The sequence below is a fragment of the Acanthaster planci genome, linkage group LG07, assembly GCF_054643075.1.
Source record: "Acanthaster planci isolate LZ-2023a linkage group LG07, COTS_SCS, whole genome shotgun sequence".
Lineage (NCBI taxonomy): Eukaryota > Metazoa > Echinodermata > Asteroidea > Valvatida > Acanthasteridae > Acanthaster > Acanthaster planci.
Genome location: NC_141783.1, coordinates 14,774,416 through 14,795,624, shown reverse-complemented (window position 1 = coordinate 14,795,624; position 21,209 = coordinate 14,774,416). Strand labels below are relative to the sequence as shown.

Genomic DNA, 21,209 nt, shown 5'->3' with positions numbered 1-21,209 from the left:
AAAGGAAAGAGGCAGGTTTTTTAAAGACAGCGGATTATCGAAGAGGGCAGATACATTTTTGTTAGTCTTGCTGATACTTGTGTGTCTGAAGCAGTTTCACCATGGCAACAGATTTTTAAACTTTTTGATCGCTTGTTAGGGAACTCTTAATACTTTGTTGACTTAAGAAAAGGGGGGGATGACTGGGAAAAACAAAGCAGATGAGTATGTGAAACTGCTTGGTTTTAAATTCAATTTTGCCGTGTTTAATTCAGGTTTTGTAATTGGGCAGATCCTCTTCAATTCTGGTGAAAAAAAAAACCTGGCACAAAGACTCCAAATAAGATCATAGAGCCAGCTTCAGTTTGCTGAAAACAACAGGACGTGGTCAATTTTATTCTTCTTATTCACTTGTGACACATAACACAGCACGCGGTTCCAGCTCCAACATTCATTAACATTGAGGAATTACAATAGCATAACAGGAGGATCTGCAGTTGCCGCAAAGCAGACAACTCAACCAATGGCATTAAGCAGGCTTTTATCCTAAACCAGTTTGCTCTTGATTAAAATGGATTTTTGTTTGTATTATTGATAACACCAATTTTTTAATCATTCCATCAAAATTTGTAATAACCAACATCTCAAAATAAAAACACCTGTATTTGAATTACCTTCTCTAAACAAATATGGAATCTTGTCAAACCTATGCAATGCCAACAAAAAACATCAACAAGGACTTTCAACTTAGTGAAATTTTGAGGAAGCATTTTTTTTCCTTCCTTGTGAATTTCATAAGTAAAATAAATTTGACTTTTACTGGTGTTTTTCTGCTTTCAAAGCAAATTAAGTCATATTTTGTTGAGAATAACCTTAATGCAATGCAGCACGTAATGCAGTAGGCAGCACTCAAGTTGGTAAATTAAATAACCTCAGATCATGAATATGCATGACCTGACATGAATTATGCACATGACTCCTGAATAACATGCATACAACATGATCACATTTGACATACAAATCACACACTCATAGTCGCTATAGTATTTTTATTGACACAAATTCCTAAAAACCACGAAGGAGCTGAAAGAGAAGAGTCAGGTAACAAGTCAATAATGAGTAATTGTAGAAGGGGTGACCTGAGGAACCAAACCACAGCCATGGTCTCTGTTGATGTCCAACATAACAAAGTTTCCTCGCGAAATGAGGCATGTTGTAATTTAGGCTGGACTGCAGTGGCGTAATGAGGGTTATACAGCTGAGGGGGCACCCGGGGATGCACAATTTTTTTTCAGGGGGCACTGAAAGTAATTGAACTAGGTGCCTGTCTAAACGCCTACATAAATGGACATAAATGTCCATTTCAAAATTTCAAATGGGGGGGGGGGCATGGGCCTCCGTTGGGGGGCACGTACCCCCCCCTCCCATAGTGACGCCACTGCTGGACTGTGTCAGTTTTTCTCTTTTTGGAAGCACTTGAGAAAGCAACAAATAACTGCAGTTCAGAACGCCCCCCCATAGCCAAAATGCCACAAAATGAATATTTTGCTCTTGATAAGATTAGAACAACGGTGGTATCATCAAACCGTATATGGGATTTGTATGCAGTTGTGGCAGGAACTATTCGAGATAACCCTAACCCTCCTCAATCCTTCACCTGTTGGAGGACTGAGGAGTGTTAGGGTTAATCCATGAGGTATCTGAACTGAATAAATTGAAACAAATTTATCCCTTGATTGTGCCGTTAGTTCTCGATAATAAATTCAGAATTGGACAGCTCTAAGTAAATCAAATTCTGCATGTTCACTTTGAGTACACAGATATACATGTATGTAGCTAGTTATCTCCGCAGGTAAATAGGGCATAAGTATACATATACTTTTCATACATTTAATTGCCTCAAAAATTTTTTTAGCTGCTGTAATGCATTTTGGTCGCAATTTTGACCGCTTATCAAATAGGGAAGAGCCTGTTCTAAGTTTATCACCATACATATTTAGTTTACATGGAGTGGGATTTTATTGGGTTACACATAGCCTTAATTTAACGCTGTAACTGGCAACTTTAAAGTAGGCCTATTACTTGAAATCTCTTTGCTATCTGCGATTGAATCTCGGCTACCCTGGCTGACTGGGTCAGTTGGTACCCTTGATGTCTCGGTCTTTTTTCACACTATGGAGTCAGTATGGGTTTTTTCCTTATTTTAGGTCACTCCAAATTAGACCGTCTGCCAAACTTTCCTGTGCTGTTTTTCTCCCACATCTACAGTGTTTCTCTATGAACTTGTAATGAAGAGGTTCGTTACTGATCCAGAAGCCATGGATTAACTGCTTATTATAAATATTCATACCATTTGCACAGGTTTAACACATTTACCGAAGTATTCGTAATAATTCAGTGACTTTGACATTATGCTTTGTGACATCAGTTGAATTTACGAAGTTTTTAAAGCGATTTTATTTTTATTCACTTTCTATTACACATACGGAAATGTTTCAGTTAAATACAAATGCCATCACGCCTCTCCATTTTATGTTTTTTACATTTCTGATTGGTTTAAAAATCATGAATATGCATAAGAATGAAATGAGTGGGTCGTGTTAACTGTGTTTGCATGCTTTGCAAAGTTTCTCTTCATTGGTTGATTGAAGTTTAGCTATAAATATTCATTACATTTTACATAGGTAACTTTTAACACTCAATTAACTATGTATCATCGTATTTGATCGGGCATTCTTTCAACACCCTCAGATTTTAAGAAATGGTACTTTTTCCATCAGGACAACAATGCATACATCATGACAAACGTGATAGAAAAATCTCATAATTTTACCCGGAAATTCCAATTTTCTTAGACAGTTAAAAAGAATAGTGTTCACTTTTCTTAAAAAAATGGATTCATGGAGGTTTCCATATTGTAAATTAAAAACCGAACTGAATGCAAATTCGGCTGAAATGAAACTTGCGGTGTATGTAAGGAGGAAATCCTGGAAAATCAATTGTGTAGTGCCATTTTGTTGGGTTTTTTTTCTTGACTAAGATAAGCTTCCTCTACAGTTACAGCTGTTATTGTTGAAATTAAACAAAAACTGAAAGACTTTACATGAAATGAGTACAAAATAACTACTTCCAGTCATAAAGAGTAGAGTTATAAACGCAAATGTTGAAGAAATTTACATACTGATTGATCTGTCCACAAAGAATTCCCTTTTCGCATAAACTCCGTTCAAGCAACTTTTTTTCAATGCCTTCTATAAATAAATAAAAGTTTCAAATCTCTCTCGATATCATTTCCTTTATGATTAACATACATATCTATTTAGTAGATGCTTCTACGTTTAAATACATCTAACATAATTTTCTCAAATAAATTTGATATTCATGTACATAGCTCTAGCAATAATTGTTCATTTACTCAAAAACTATAGCCTTAAACTTATTCAATTAGATGATACGTGAGGATCTCCGATAAGTCCAGCTCTTCCCTCCGTTTCCCCGGAGAAATTGACAAGTGCACAAATAATGCGATTAATAAGGTCCAGCCTTTTCAATATTAAGCGTCATCATGAACAAAGCTTTCATGTGACTTGGTTAATGTGTGATGTTAACTACAAGGCTTCCTTCACCAAGTGTTTAATGTTAAATGCTAAATTCTCTAGGTACGAATGTGCTCTAGATAGTAAATACTTCTATCAGATATTAAACGTTCCTGTAAACGTTTCGCCGCTCCAGGGTCCATTCCAAAGTTGACGGTTCCATTGTCAAAACAAGAACCACATGTCCTACGCTAGTCTATGTAGGTTTCATTCACAATCTACATCACTGGCCAGTGAGCTACTGATGTCAATTTACACCGATTTTCAAAACTACCGAAATAATTTTGGTCCAACTTTAAATGAATCAATCAATCAACGGCCTTAGCAGTTGCTAAACATTCCTACATACAATTGCAGTGTCTCTCTGTTTTACAGTTTTCGTCGATTATTTTGAAATATTAACAAAGGTCACTTCAGCGTGATCGATTATTATATATTTACAATGAAAACGATCGTTCTGACATTTGCATCCTCAAAAAGCATTAAACCCACCGACGGCAAGACACTATTCTAAATGAAAGCCTCTCAAATAAGTACAAGTGCTTATCGGTCAATTAGAAATTCTTGACATGCACCAAATAGTGAATTTCATTTTCTATCCATTGCTCAAGGGTGATGGGTTCTCGAACCTGTTGCACGTGAAAAGACGAGACTTGTACATTGCACTTACACCGATTGGAACATGCACGATTTCTCCGACTTAATTTTTTGATTTACATTCCATTCTAGGACTAAATCGCAGATGCTAAAGCATCGTAACCAATACTTATCATAATAAGCTGTTACCATGTGCTGAGCTGTGCTTAGAAAGCATTACCGGAGCTTTAGACTGGTGCATCTGTCTCTTTAACATAAAATAATTTACTTTCACATCCAATAACGTCAGAGCTGCTGAAAAAAGGTGCCAAAACCAGCGCTATTTCGGCAGCCACACCCGACCCGCCTTTATATTCTCCCCGCCCCATATCAAGTTAACTAACTTAAAAAGTTGAATCCGACAACGTAAATTAAGGCTTATTTCACGTACATTATGTACACTCTTACCCTACCACGTCCATTTCTTGGCCACCACGCCCCTGTCCCATCCGTGTAAATACACAGCAGCATAATGGCCAAATTACTGCAAAACGCCACTAATTGATATGGATTGAAAAGCAACCACGCCCATTTTAACGTTCTGTTTCCACCTACCACTTTGACCCCACCCTTTGGCCACACCTACCTTCTGCCACACCCACCTTCTGTCCCCGCCCACCACTTAATCCCTTGGCTCCGCCCAGTGGTCCCCTTTAAACCGCGTGGACGATAGCACATTTGAAGAGTTTGAATCTGAAGTTTTAATCAGCACAGGTGAGAAGCCGGGACAGTTCGTCGCCATTCCCACGTTCTGTCTCTTTTACCCACCCCCTGGGCCACACCTTCCACTTCACTGGCCCCACCTTGATCAATGGACAATGGCATGCTCGAAGAGTTTGAGGAAAAAATTATACAGTAGGCCGAGTAAAGGATGTGGGACAGTTTGTTGGTCACGCCCACTTGGGTTCTCAGTCGACTGATCCCCCTTGGCTCCACCTTCCACCTCTTTGACCCCGCCCTGATCAGTGGACAATAGTACACTTGGGAAGATTGAGGCTGAAATACTGCAGTAGCTCAGGTGAGGAGCCGGGACAGTTGGTCAACTCCAGTTCCTCCAGATTCTTGAGTTGGGCAAGGCCTGAGAGCCCAGCGGCCGTCAGCAGAGGACAGCCTAGAGGAAACAATCGAAATGTTATCAATGAAAGAGTGTAGAGAGGAAACATTAATGCCAGGGAGCAGAGAATTGGTTTAAGAAGGTATGCCCTCTTTGTTACAGTTCCTTTTTCACAGGAGGTTTACTGCCGCCTTATTTTTTTTTTCTTTTTGTTTTAAAGTACATGTGCATGTATTCATTACTACGTGGGCTTGTTGAGTGCTGGGAGAAAACTCGACTTTCTGCCTGTTGTCCACTCACCGCTACATTAACTACATGTAGGCCTACCTGATGCAGGACCAACGGACATTCTAGCAGGTTTGTGTGTGTGTGTGTGCTAAACATACTACATTTGGACAGAACTCCAAGTAATGCCCGATCCTTGTTTTTCTCCAAGATATGATCTGAACTGTTTCTGGGGAAATGTTCATTCATACCTCGAGCAGTGTGCCCAGGGAACCCTTTTAAGGGTCCATCCATTGTATAAATGAATAAAAAGATGGTGAGAATAAAGCCGTCAAACTAGAAAGTGTGGTTCACGTATTCAGACTTTTGATAAGAGGCGGAAATAGCATTCGAATAAAAAAAGAAAATTACATTCAAAATGTTGAGAGTACTTTCACAGGATCTCAACATGAGTTGACAGATCCAGACAGTTTCACGCTTCATTCACCTTCATCGGCCCTCAATTCATCTTCTTCGAGCACTTAACGTTAATAGCATATTTTTAATCAGGATCCCCGTTCGAGCGCAGTGCATGTGTAAGGCTATGGGATTAATGGCTGTCAGAGTTTCGCGCGTGGTGCAATGATGTTCGAGGTGTTAAAGGGGCTCATCATTTTGGTGATGCGGTTGACTCCTGTATGCGTGCAACTGAAGCTTTCAAGTTTAAAGTTCTTCTGGTGGGGCAAGGACATTGCCATGTGCATTTCAGACTTTTGATCCGACTAATGGATGAATTTGTGATTAATCCTGTGAGCACTGTCAGTGATGAAGTCTAGTTTAACAAAATCCAGTAAGGCTGCACGTTGGGGGACCGGTGTCGGAGACTACGCCTTGTGTGGGTGCGCGTGTGCATGTGTGTGGGGGAGGGGGTGCGTGAGTAGGGGGGATGATTGGTCAGATAGTCTTACCCCGGACCCACCGTGCACGGGCGTGATCAATCATGCATCTCACCTGCAACGGAGAGGATGGCCAGACTCTTCATATTGTACAGATGTTGCAGGCCAAAATCCTGCACTTGGCAACACCAGCGTAGATACAGCGCCCTCATGCAGTTCATCGTAGACAGGAAGCCGATGCCTGTGTCCGTTATCCGAACGCATCTGGACCCAAAAAAAAATCGTTTTAAAAAATATTTGAAACTTTTGGCACTGGTATTCCAAATTAAAAAGAGGAAACAACAAATCACAGGGGATGGTGTGTTTCAGAAATATAGCGAAAATGTGTTGGTTCTGTCGGAAATTTTAAAAAAATCCCTTCGTAATTTATTCTATTGTGATTTTAATTTCACACGGTTCCTTGTATCCCCGTTATTCGTCGATAAAATTCAGGCAGAATGTACTTTCTCTACCTCTATGATTTTCAAACGCTCAACATTCTAATTTATTTGCTTACACAAGAAGTGTTTATTCCCCTCACTCCAATACTCTCTGTTTGAATTTCAAGGGCTTCTTTTCCCAAAGCCCCACACCAAGCTGCATTTTTTTCTCGGATTACGCTCCAAGCACAACTGGGGACTTTCAAGGCAGACGAAATCATGCCATACCTTTCCCAAGGCACGCCTTGGTGGGGCCAGAAAACACACGAACAGCCGTTTGGTTTCATTAAAGCTTTTCCGCTTTTCGTTGGCAAATTCATCAGTCCAACCGAACGAGCCACGAAAGGCACGGTACTTTCTGTTGAGAATATCAAGCGGTCAATATGCGCATGCGTGACAGGAATAATCTCAGCTATATACCTACCCTATTTTCTTGTCCCCATAAACAAACGACAAATAGTCCCATCGCGTGTGTGTCAGCAGAATATTTTTCAGAGCCATCGAACTTTATACATGAATGCCTCGTGTTTATTTTATTTCAGGCTTTTACCACATGCCTACCGGTACTTAATGCGTGTGAAGAGTGCCAAAAAACCCCTGATATGATGCAGTGAAAAAGAAGCATCTTTGTGTATTTTGAGTCTTTTCAATCAGTTACTGTCTATTAGAACGAAAGTCTACAAGTTTATGTACATGATTGTGGCTATGAAGCACTATTATACGTCACGCCCTAATAAAACTGTGCAAGAAATTCCCTCCAGGCAAACAAATCGGAATAACCTCCCATTAACAGACCATTCCAATGGACAATGTCTTCAGTGATTTTGGTGTCATTTTTTTCACTTAGTTTTTTCAGTATACACAGTCCTCCAGGAAACCTTCCATCCGCCATCTTGAAGGACAAGTACGGTAAGTCCCTCGCCTTAGAAAAGTACGTCCTACATTTGTTGTACAACGTGGAACGCACGCCTTGTCCTAATGCCGTACATTAGGCCTACAGCCCTCGATTCATCTTGATAACCTAGCCTACAGTCGATCGTGAACTCTCCAACTCTCACAGACGTGATCGCCTCTCCAGCGAGTAAATAACGGCTGATTAAAAATACAAGGCGACACGAAACACCCGGGCTCACTCAGTAAAAATTAATGCTCGTGTCCTGTCGGCACCACGGATCGTGCGTTGTACAAATTAATGGAGAGACATTTTTCTATATGGAAGCACGCACTCAGTTCGCTGAACGTGGTCGCAGTGCCATGGGAAAACTGACAGACCGTCATTATGCAAGCTTGTGACTCTTAGCTATTTCTCCGAGAGAAACATGTCCACAGGTGAACATGCCATTATTCTGTGTGCCTTCCCCGACGAAGTGAATTCGCTATCGGTTTGCAGAAACCTACAAGAGAAGGGGCAAGCTTCAAGGTTGCTAAGTGACGTCAGAAGCGATGCTCTCTATCTCCCATAGTAACGAGGATTTTAACTGTCAGTAATTATCAAGCCGGACGATTACTGCTGGTTATTCACAAGGCAATCTCATTAGTGCACAAAACTGATTCCTCCCTAGCTTTCTAATGAAGAAGACATGTAATGACGTTGTAATGACATTTCCGAAGAGAATATCCTAATTCTCAACCATTTTTGGTTAAGAATTGTTTGGGGGAAGCATAAAAACTTAAGCATTGCAAAAATTTGTTTTAGAGATCAGTCTCCCCCTAAATATGCTCTTGAAAATCGCAACTGAAGTAAATGCGACATTCCTTATCGTTTCAGTTCTCCATAATAATCTTTGTACAAATTAATTGAGAATACGGTTAAAAAGACAACTTGCTCTTGTGGACTTCGGTTAGCTCGTCCTGAATTCATTCTTGTAAATTTCGTCTGAAACATACTCCAAGTGCAACCTCTTGAAATACATTTACACAAGATAAAATGTACTTCATTCGGCTTTTGCAGGCCTACCAAAGCGGAGAGGTGTGAAGGAAAGAGCTCACTTTCATGTAATACGGAGAATTTTGCACTGTACAGTTTGTGGTTCCATTTTATGCGAATTTATTCGTGTCACGTGGGCTCGATTACCTCAGCGGTCAATTAGCATTTCAATCGGTACATTCATTAGCCGTGGTAGCCATTTGTAATTGGTTTAATGGCCATCTGGTCAAACAATTAGAGTGACGTCATCACTCAATCTGCATCAGTCAATACGGTTTGGTCAAGTTTTTATTCGGAATAATATAGGGGATCTTTGTGGCTCGACTAAACTTAGGTCATCCTTAATCCAATTACTTTCGGAAAAAATAAACTGCACTCCCAGGTTTGGATGGCTCGTCCAGATTACAATAAAACACAAGCGAGTAGTAACAAGACGAACGTCATCAAACTACTCTGTGGTGAATGGTCACAGTTTGAACCACTTAAGCTTTACTCTGTAATTTCTGAAGAAGAAAAAAAATGTGATGTCTGAATGACTTATAACTGAATATCTATAAGTCGAGCTGCCAAACGGCTTCACAAGGATTTCGATTATGTTAACTGATGGAACGTACTTCGTTACCGGTTTTCATTTGATTTCATCCGACTGCGACAGTATCAATATGTAGTTACCAATACTCTAAAAGCATGCGCAAATTTAGTTTCTAGTCTGCTGGTTTTTTTTTCTAGTTGATTTTTTTCCTGAACGAGAGATGATGCAGTGAAAGGTTCACGTACACTTCTCACAGTTACGTTTTCAGCTCGTTTCATGTCATTCCCGAGGGGACAACGACACTGCAAAACGACCCTTCCTACCGGCACCGGCTCGTCCGAGCAGGTGAGAAATCCTCTCGCCTCGGTGTAACCCAAGATCAGCGTCCTCGAAGAATTTCTTGTGGAAGGTAATCCATACCAGCAAGCTTACACACTTTCAATTAAAATGTTGAAAGGGAGAAATAAGAAAAAAACCTTGGAGCACGACATCGCTACAAAATTATTTCGGAGATCGTTTTATATTTTGGCGCAGGGAACCATTCTACATCGGCTTGAAACGGTGCCCATCAGACAGACAGCTCAGGTGCGACAGTATGTCCGTTTGATGTGTAGCTGTTTTTCGCGTATCCTGCTAAGCACAAGACGTTGATTTATAGGCAAGAGGTATAAACCTAGAAAGGCAAAAGCTGAATACGACATGGGCAATACCCGTGTCCTCAAGATGTGACTCAGAACTTCAATGAATCTCAATGTGTCATGTCGCCCTGCAGGCCAGAGTGAAATGAACGTGGTGTATGTGGGGGTGGGGTATTGTAGGCCCTACATGTACTTCTCGTTTTGTGGCTAGGATTTAACGAATAACTCGGGTAATATGCACGACCTATCCTACTTGTGCATAAGGACCATTTTAAATTCTCGGATCAGTCATCATGGGAAACATCATTATGAAACCTTTGATGGGGACAAGATAAGCGCAAACATTCTGAACGCAAAAACAAACAAACGCCATCCAACCCACACAAAAATCATTAATTTCTCAGAATGACGAGGGGAAATAATGACGTGTCTTCAATATTAAAGAGACAGAAATCGACTGGCACCCTGCTCATGGCTTCTGGATAATTATTCAGACGAAGAGGGGCTCTCTGGAGTTCACTAGAAGTTGATGATGGATTTTTTCAGGTTTTCTAATGCAATGCGAGAGGATCCGAGGCCCGTAATCGAATGTATTGGGCTAGTCAAATTCCCTGCCCTGGCAATGCCTGAGATAAGGATGTCAAGTGAAATTTGGACCCTGTAGGAAATTGATGTCTTTTCCTTTTGTCTCCCGAGTTTCAAATGCGCATGTTGGTTGCATCGTTCTGTGCACCTTCAGTCCTGCGCAGTGACTGTGTGCACCTTAAAGACATGCGTAGTGACTGTGTGCACCTTAAAGTCATGCGCAGTGACTTTTTAATTTCGAGTCCAAACTTCTCGCTGTATCTGTTTCTGTTGAACCATTCAAACTAGATTGTCAAACTTTCAGATAATAGACACATCATTATATTTTCGAACAAATTCTGCTGCTCGTGTTGCAATTTGTATAATTCAAGTCAACAATACTGTTATTTTCCTTGTCCTCTGCCTACTTGTCAAGACAGAAACTGTCTTTTCATGCGTTGCCTCATGTATAAGGCCTACATTTAGCCTATTGTATGTCCTTGATAATATTTAGTGTGAGACTGTGAACTAGTTAAGTCGAAACAATTGCAGGGTTTTTGCACCATTAATCCCAAACTATCCCACATCTCAGTGTATGCAGGACATTTTTATAAAGGAACGTTTCTCAATATTAAGGAATTTCACCTGAGGGCCATATCGAAAACAGAAGCCAGAATGATTGAAATGGATCGTTACGGACAGGCAACAGCCTGGAATTTCTCTTCGACTCCATATTCGAACCATACGATCGGCCCACAGCTCTGTGGCGTGAGATTTATGGTGACGTTTTGCTGACGTCATTCTGTAACGTCAGACACACTGGTTTCCTGTCTTGTCTGGTCGCCTGGTACGACATACGTTCCGGAAGCATTCGCCTGTAAGCATATCGCCGAGAGCTGGAGTAAGACACGAGCTCGTGATGTCGCCATGATTAACTATTCAGTTCTGGATGCGTTCTTGGAATTGGCATTATTTTTACATGATTGCTGAAAAGTAGAATCTGACGCTGAGCGACTGTGTGAGGTGTGAAGAGACGAGTTACCGTTGCTGTTAGAATATTGTGAATGTATAAGCGCAGTTAAATGTTTGCAGTCAGGTGCACTTTTGAAGTCAGACTATGGATAAATGTACAAGTCTTTTAAACTGACCAAGTGAAAAGTTACTCTGAGACGTATTAAAGTTGAAACAATTTAATTAGCGAGTCAGGTGATAAATAAAATAAGGCGGATGTTTCCGCTACAACTGGAAAGATCTTAATACTGGTGTTTGGAAACACCTGTCGTGTAAAATGGCTGATTTAAGGCGCCTTTCCATAATGCGTGTCGACACTTGCGCCAAGCGTTGCGTTCGGCCGTCAAAATCGCCCAGGAGCGATTTTGACGGCCGAACGCAACGCACACGTGTGTTATGTTAATGGAGTTGATTTTTGTGTCCGTGAAAGTAAAATTCATGAGCACATCGTATCCGTAACGCACCCAAAAAACCCTATATGGAAATTCGCCTTTATACAGGGTTTCAGAGCCGATTGCGGAGACTATTTACAGTCTGGGATGGAGGTCTATGAGGACAGACAGCCAAAATGAGGAGCAACATATCCAAAGGTCTGACATAAGGGCAGGGTAGAGCAGTATGGGTCGGGGCCGGAGCTCTGCTGAACAGAATGGAACGCAGTGGAGCGCAAATTTCAGTGTGAACGAATTTTTAAAAGGGACAACGTGAAAAAGAGCAAGAAAAGGCCTCGTATGCCTCAATATTAAGACCAACAGGGAAGCGGAAACATTAAAGGGTAAAACGAAATCATGGGAAAACTTAAGGCACGCCTACCGTACATAAGTAAGCGCTTTGTCTAAGACACGTTCATCGTTATCAGAAGTAAAATGCATCACGTCTGCTTGGATATAGTGTCTCGTCACAAACAACAGTCGCGAAAGGTCAGTTCGCGCATAAGCGGACCACGTGTTTATGCCATCTTCAATATTCATCTTGGATTACTGGTGATTTTCGGAGGGATGCTTTCATTTCAGAGGGAAATCAGGTGGAAGACGATAGCGGTAATTTCTCACTAATGCTCTTGGAGTGGGTGTATGCGGTCGTATATACAAACACAAAGAAATCTTTATTGTAATCACGTCGCGTTGAAGTACATAGCGGAAATTTCAGCGATAACATTGAGATTACTATACATGTGCCAAGAGTGCGCCGTGGCATGCAAGAAGCACTTTTTATTTCCCACGACAAAATATATTTTAAAAAGAAAAATCATTCACAGGTACTATGAAATAAACATTACACTTCCAACTGAAAATGTGCAACTTGCTGGAGGACTCTTTTCCTTCCCGGTTTACAATACAAAAGCGCACTTCCGTAACCGCTTTCCTGATGGGGGCGGTGTTGCTGATAAGGGTGATGTCACTGTAGCCAGACACTGTTCATTATCGATTTTTATTTTGTTCAAGTAGTATAAAACACAAAAATTGCCCACTGGTCTTCATTTATGCTCTCAAACAGCAAAGAGACATAAAAATAAATTTACGACAGAAGAATACCAAAAACAAAAATTCTCATAAATTTCCAAGCAGAAATAGTTGTAACAGTGAGATTTTCCATGAAATGACATAACCCTTTCGTTATTCAGACTGCATTGGCATAAAACAGTGCCAAAAATGCCTTTAAACTGCAAGGAAGGAAAAAAAGCTGGCAACCAAACGATAAAGTTCGATGGGTAAGACACAAACCTGCATTAACAAGGACTGCATCAAAGAAAAACTACATTGTATGGGCCTTTTAAACGAATTTATGTTACCGATTTTGTGACCTTACTTGGTTAGGAAAAGGGTCTTAATTTCATTTATGTTATTTCAAGGTGTCTTTTTAATGAAAAAATATATAATTATGAACAAACAAAAATGGCCAGTGCATCTGTCTGTACTTTGAGAAATTTAAAAATAAAAATTGGAATTTGAAAATTGCAATTAGAATATTGTAACAATCTTTATGAATTATTAATGTGGTTCAGCCCGGCGTGCGTCAATTAACACAGTAATAATTTCACAATTAGAACACTTGGGTAAGGTTTCGGTTTTCCTCTTTTGTTGTTCATACTCAAATATCAAAAGAACAGAATCAGTCAGGTCTGCCTGTTAATTCATTTTCCGTGTAAAAGTGACCACCGAAATTAAAATCCAGAATCGCTCGGCAATTCTGTGTTCTCGAAACCACCGAGACGTCGCATCAACAGACGCAGACGAGACCACACAACGGCAGCCTCCTCGCGGGTAGAACAGATCCAAAGATAGCCCAATCCCCATGACGTCACCGAGCGCACAACTTGACATTTTCCTGGGAGAATTTTCACTTGGTAGAGTGACTTTACAGCACATGAGAAAAGACCAATCTGGTCGGCTGTAAACACATCAGTATTGCCAATGGGGGCGTTTCCACATTAAACCTGCTTTACTGGCGTTTGGGGCTAAATCCATGCGCGATGCTAACTGGTACCCACGGCTGTTTTATCCCCCTCTGGTCGTCCACGAGTGTCACCAAAATGAATGGTTACATTTTACCGTGGTAGTCAGTTGCAATTTCCTTGGCAGGTGAGAAAACACTGCCTGCCGCATGAAGGTGTTAACTGTGTTTTTATCGAACGCAATGGACAAAAGGGAAACAGACATCGTGACCGAAATAACGAATATTAATATCAATAAGCCTAGTAAGTGTTGCGCAACTAACATCTGGAACCTACTACCACGTTGGTTTCTTGCCGGAGAAATAGATAAAATTTTGCGGGGACATTTTGAATCTTGAATTATCATTAATCCTGCTTTATACATAAACTGATTTCATCAGTCCGTCAAGCAATTTTTCCAGAGCCTACGGGCGCACACATGATTGAACACGACACAAAAATATTCCTCAAGAATCCATACAGAAGAGGGATTACCCTTTTCAAAGCATTACAGACCATAACTTGTGTGGTAACAGTCTCGCCCCGGTAAGAACATAATCCATGCGGTAAAAGTGCACGCCTCGTTAACCACAGTCGGGTGCCTCGACACGTGCCGGGCACGCGCCACACCTTGAACGCAAGATTCAAAACATACACCGTCCAAACGATCGTTCTGTCCATTCCAGTACCACCATCACTGCATCCAACGTCCTTATCGCTTTTGAAGTTACCTGGTAAACGTGTATTATGAGGACTTTCGTTTTTACTGGGATGCTAGCATGGGGCAGAATAGTCATTATAATGATATAGTGTACTGCGGAGTATATTCAGACCGAGCGTAGGCCTATCTCAAATGCAGACAATGGGGGCGATAGCCCCTCTCTGACTATGTGAGAATGTAACAGTCACATGAAATAATTAGAAACCGCGGCTTGGCGCCATTTTTGATAGGAGCCACATACAGTGACATGATTATCTCTCTTTGAAGACAAGACACGGTCTTTATGTCTAGTGGCCGACGTAACTGTCGTCTCCAACGTGATATTTGTGAAATGCTACTTACACCAAAACAAGAGGGCTGTGTTCCGACCTTGTACAACCGTGAAGAGAATGCAAGTTTAAAGCAGCGTTCATGTATATGCAGCTCGTAGCATCAAACTGCCAAGTCCACGAGGTTACTTATAATATTAAACGCGCTTTTACATTTACATTTGGGCTTGGCAGTGGAACTTGCTTTGTGTACACGCCTTTTTCCCCTTTGCTCGCTCCTTTCCCATTGGAAAGAATGGTCGACGCCGTCAACCCTGGTGACATTTTAACCACGTGTGACATTTCGGACGGTCGCCAACTGCAGCAAACATGGCATCCGTCATATCCATATCCGTCAGGACGCCGGGAGGATGAAAAAAGAAGACAGCAGAACAGAGTGTTGCTGGCGCGTGTTAATGATTGATCAAGAACAATATCAAAAAGAGTCGCTGGAGTAAGAGGAAACGTGTGTCGTGTTTACCCATAATCTGTCAGGGAAGACAATGCCCTGGGCTGTGATTAATACGTTCAGTGAATACTTTCTGAAATTATGACAAGTAGTAATGGATACATCTAGACGAGAAAGGGGACACTGCCTATTTTTAGTTCTTCGCATGTGGCCCGGTTGACATTTTTAGATACAAGTTTTGTTTATTCTGAAATTGTAGTTTGGAGGGGGCGTTATTATGTAGGTGTATACAATGCGAGAGAAACTTTTTCCGCCTGAACACAGAGGTGTGATTCTTTAGAGTATACTGAGTTTACAAATCATAACAATCCCACTCTGAAAACGATTTTCAAGAGTGCCAACAACTGTGGAATCTCTTTTGTTTCCGAGTAAATCCCTGTTCCGAACATCTCGTATAACAATTTTACAAGCAATTTTGTATGAAAAAATTATACAATTGTTAAATTATGACAAACTCATGCTGTATCAGTCCTAAAAAAATAATATGTCCTGTTAGCCATGATCACTATGTGAGATGAATTAACGCAACAGCCACCATCTCTCACACAATGTCAAGTCACGGCAGCTTCCTCGGACACGGAAGCCCGTCAAAATGCCAACGAACTGCCAAAAATAGCGTTCCATGTCAACCACCGAGGACAGCACAAACAACTCGCGTCCTCGCTTTGGTGTTCATTTACCAATTTGCCGTCGACGCATCTCGCCGGGATCATCCTGGCTTCTGGTCCCGGGAGGCCAGCACGGCAGCGCACGGCAAGGGGAGACGAGTCGCGGCTTGCTCCACGCGGCTGTAATCAAGATCTTCATCCTCCCTCAGCGAGTCTCCTGCCGTCAATACATTAAGATTCTATTCTTAGAAACCCCTCTTGACAATGTTGGCTTAGGGATGACTAAGTGGGGTTTTTTCTCCTTCAGATCTCATTATTGGAAAACTTGATTGAAAACAGCAGTCGGTTATCAGTGTTAAGTGTTTGTTAGTACTGCACGTTTAGATCAGTGCCACAAGCTCAACTCGAGTAATTCGACAATATTTGGTTTGCTTGTTTTTTCTTGAAACTGAGAATGTAATAAGTACAAATTTCGTAAAGTGTATAGTTTAATAATTTATTCATTTATAAAACGCAATTTTCATACAGATGTTGTTCATATGCGCTGTACGTTAAACGTGGTCGAGCCACTGGCATACAAGGGCGCCTCAGGCAGCCGCCAAACGACCCACATCTTCGCAAATCAGAAGACAGGAGACAGTAAGAAACACTTATAGTTTTAGAGGTGGGAGGAAAACCTCAGGGAAGAAATTTCTGCGTAAAACCCACGGATTCAGGTAGGGACTGAAAACCCAATCGCCACAGAGATGAAAAGTGAGGAAAGAAGTACTTTGCCAATCCGACTCCCCCCACACTATCACACGAATGCAATCTTTTCACAATCTGATTTTTGCGCCCAAATTTTTGTTTCTTCTTTTCTCTAAACACACTGCAAATCCGGCCGATAAGTTAAAATTTGGGGTCGACACTGTATGCAAGTCGTGTAAGATACATCAAGATAACTGCTATAGCGCGCTTTTATACCAACTACACAGTTCTTGAATCTTTTTATTTTAAAAGGAAACTGCTTGACAACAACAGTGAGTTATTGAGGGTCTGGGCACTGTCCTCATATCATGCTGCTTACTGCCAAGCCTATTTTATTGGCAAAACAGACTATGGATATATATAGAGGGAGGTGATATCTCACCCTAGAACTGTCCCCGGAATCGTCACATACATTGCTTTTGTTATTATATGCGTTCGTGCCTTCACATCGTCTCAAGCAAGACAAACATTCTCAGTGTCAAGCGTCCCAGATGGATGTTAGACTGGAGTCCTGTCCTATGCTGTGGAGCTGCATTGTTGGTTACGACTTGAAATGATTATCTCACTGACTGATTCTGCATGTGCATAAACCAACAATGACACACGTGCGTCTCCCACATCATGACAGACTCCAGATGAATATACCAAATGCGTCGAGACAGTCTACCAAGCAACTGTCGTGGGCGAGCGTGGCAACAAGTTGTAACCAAACACTGTTGGCAGTATCTGGCGTCACTCATGAGTATCACTGCGTGACGTAGGGGTTTCCAGGGACTCAGTCCAGCAACATCCTCCAATCAATATTGTTCTTTGAGGGAATGGAATGAGGTTTGGGGGATTCATGTTAACAGCATTCTGAATGTAGCCATCAGGGGCCGCAGGCACGCGCGCAAACGCCACCCAGACTGACAAGAGACTGTGTTTCTCTTGAAAGTGGTAATTCAATTTTGAAGGCACCACCTCATCCCCGCACACACACACACACACGCAATTTGGGAGTCTCGTGCGCAAGTCGTTGGCACGAAAGCCTGTTATTCTTGCCGACGGTGATGTTTTCGCGCGGGATAAGGTTCCTTCGACATGGACAGGTGAGAAGAACCGTCAGAAAGAATTGTATCTGGCTGCCTTGGGCGGAGAAAAAAAATATGCCTGACTAGAGTGCTGATATTGGGGGGACAGGGATCGGATTACCGAACTCCAGAGCAAATTCTTCAAACGTGCAAAGAATCTAGTTTCGTACTTTTACGCTTTTCAAAAACAACTTTTCCGCTAGATTTTCAAAATACTGCAATTTGAAAAAAAAGAAAAGAAATTAAGCACTTTAACTTCAGAGTCCGTAACACGTAGAGATGTTTAGGATGCATATTTTCAAGACGTTCATGAGTACTACAACCAAAAATAATACACGTCCGTAGCTATTAAGTATTTTTTTAGAAATAGCTAATTTGCATATCAATCGCAGTGAGACTTTCGGGCTACTCAAACACCACACTGATAATTCATGTCGTGAAGAAACTGGCGAGCTATGAAATAACTTAAATTTGTCTTGACATAGACCCTGACGATATTTATATTCAAATAATTTTAAATCAAAAGCAATAATAGCCATGTATAAAAGCAGGCCACTCCTTAACCTTGGTCGAGCAAACTTGAACTTTACGTCAATAAACGTGTAATGCATGTAATGCACCGGGGGTTGCTCTCTTGACGTCACATTCGTGGTTTTCCTACATATGGCTGGCCGACAGTACAAAAATAAAAAAATAACCCACAAAGTGTTCAAAATCCCACTCGGCTATCAGAACACCAGATAACAATACAAGTACTACTAAATCCTAAATGAAAATAAAACCCTATTTCAAATTGACGGGACAAATGTCCTTTTTGAACAAATTTGAGGTAAATGGAAAACCAACCAAAAGGTGATATTTCCGTAAAGCCTGGCCACCCCTAGGCCTACAAGTTATAGGCAAAATGAGAGTGGTATTAATACCGGGAATGACACACTTTACCTTTATTAAACCAAATTTAAGAAAAGTTAAATGAGACTTTTACCTGTCTAGCACCAGTTCCTCTAACTTGGGAAGATCACAGGCCACATATTCCAGAGCGGAATCGGTAATTCTCGGACACCAGGATAAATCCAGAGATTTCAGCTGACTCATGTTCTCTGCGATCAGCTCCACTGCCTCGTCAGTGATCTTACTGCACCCGGACAGGCTCAAGACGCTCAGCTGCGGCAGGCACTGGACGATATTGACCACGGCATGGTTGGTCAGCTCCCAGCAGGACTTCAGCCGCAGCTTGGCCAGGCTGCTGTTGGGCCTAGCAGGGAAGTAGGCCAGCAGGCTGTCGGTGACGTGGTAGGCCTGGAGATTGAGTTCCCGCAGGTTGGGCAGCCGCTGAGCCACGGCTGCCACGCTCTCGTCCGCCACGCTGATACAGTCACTGATGCTGAGGGAGACTATGCGGGGCTGAAGGCTGGACCAGAGGCCGGCCTCGGTGAAGTCGTTGCACCCGCTCAGCTCCAAGGATTCCACCGAACCCAGCTGCTCCAGCATCACCTCCAAACCGGCGTCGGTGACTGTGGAGCGCTTCAAGCTGATCGCCTTCAGAGTCTTCTTCGTCTTGGGGCAGTGGTCGATGAACTCGCAGATGTCCAAGTCGGAGACGCTGACCAGGCACACCGATTCAAAGCCCCGCTGCTCGAAGCTGGCCAGGGAGGTGAACGTCTTGTGACCGTCTTCCGTTTCGTCGTAGAGGTCCCTCTTGTGGATGATGGGGACGATGTTCTTCCAGTACTGGGGCTGGTATAGGACATCCTTCCACTTGTGGCACACCTGGGGCAGGACACATTTCTCAAAAGGGGTGAAACAGGCGAAGAGTTTCTTCAAGAAGTGATCGTCGAGCATGAGTTCGCTCAGGCTCTTGGCGTTCATCATCCGACAGAAGGACGGCCTCTTGGCCCTACCGTTGATAAGAGTCTTCTTGCCCACTGTCTCGCTTCCTTCCACCGGCTTCACAATGTCCGGCGAGTTCATTTTGGCGTTGCCAGATCCTCGGCGGTTAATGTTCAGACTTGTCCCGGTACCTGAGTCCGCGCCCGTGTCTCCGCCTACTACACCCGCCCTGGTTGCCCCAGCGTTCAAGCCGGCCTGTTCGGCCGCTGTTCGACTGCTGATCGCGCCACCTATCTTGCCACTGGTCGTGCTAAGGTTGTTGTTATCGGGGTTAGTCACCGAGACAGCGTTCATCATTATCCCCCAATGCTTGGTCTGGTCTGCGAGCTCAGAGAAAGCACTCTTTCCATAGCATAACCCTGGCCGCCAGACTACATCATCATCACCCTCATCATCATGGCCGAAGTTAAGTAACGAGTTGACATTCCTCTAGTCATCACAAAATGATCGATCTTCAGGCGCGATCCGAGCTCATAAATATCCGCACCTTGCCAAAACGCCCGTACACTATGCGTACATACGAGCGACCTGATTATGAATCAGGCAGGAGAGAGGGAGTTTCCCACGACAGTGTGTCTATCGTGCGGTGATGGAGAACCACAAATCTATCAAGCAGCCCAATATGTATGGAATATACGGCATTCATACAGCTCATGTACAAAATTTAGTTCCCTCTAAGATCGTACTGTCTCCATGTTAAGAAGACCACACAAAATTATGCACTAACCTCTGCCCATAGGTTGTCACACTAACACATCTTCGTCTAACTGACCGATTTCACTGTCTCCAGGAGCAGATGTTGGGGGGGGGGGGGGACAGAGTTAATCCTCCTCGGTAATGTGACAAACAGCCGAGACAACAGGCTCTTCTCGTGCGCGCGGGATGCATTCACGTCGTTGGCGTAAGATGTTTTTCAGATGATGCGGTCCGGGCCGTGCAGTGGGGCGGGCACGCGAGGTCAACCCGCGTCTGGCGAGTACATAGAAGCTACGATAGGCGATGGCTCCGTCTCTCTGCGGCGTAGAATATTCGGCCACGAGCCGGTCGCGTGCGGGTGTGTATGTGCATGTTCACATGCGCTATCTCATTGCCGTCTTCAGCTGGCAAGCAGCCGGTAGATAATTTGCGTACTCGCTTCGCCCGCGTCAGGCTATGACGTCAAGGCGAGTATTTGGTTAACGCATGGTTTGCATCAAGGGCCAAGTCTATTAATAATCCTGGATGTGAGAACACGTACATCTACTCCAATGAGCAGACACACCGATTTTTTTTGGTAATCTCCTTCTATGTGCACGCTTACTGCTATAACAAATGTGTAATTTGACGTATGCAATTTTCAGTCGATTTTTCAAAAAGATTATCTCTATGCTAGAATTTACGATCACTCTGAGCCTACCGTTGATTCATCTGTGTTTCAATTTTTTTGGGAAGTATTATTATAAGGCT

At 42.5% G+C, this 21,209-nt stretch overlaps 1 protein-coding gene across 1 annotated transcript; it reads right to left on the bottom strand.

Moving 5' to 3' along the window:
- Nucleotides 1–338: 338 nt before the first annotated feature.
- Nucleotides 339–20,891, bottom strand: fbxl16 (F-box and leucine rich repeat protein 16). The gene is made up of 3 exons (XM_022237876.2): nt 18,859–20,891; nt 6,481–6,629; nt 339–5,322 (listed from the first exon to the last, which is right to left on the bottom strand). The coding sequence occupies exons 1-3, from the start codon at nt 20,058–20,060 to the stop codon at nt 5,174–5,176; spliced, it is 1,500 nt and encodes a 499-aa protein (XP_022093568.1). The 5' UTR covers nt 20,061–20,891; the 3' UTR covers nt 339–5,173.
- Nucleotides 20,892–21,209: the final 318 nt, after the last annotated feature.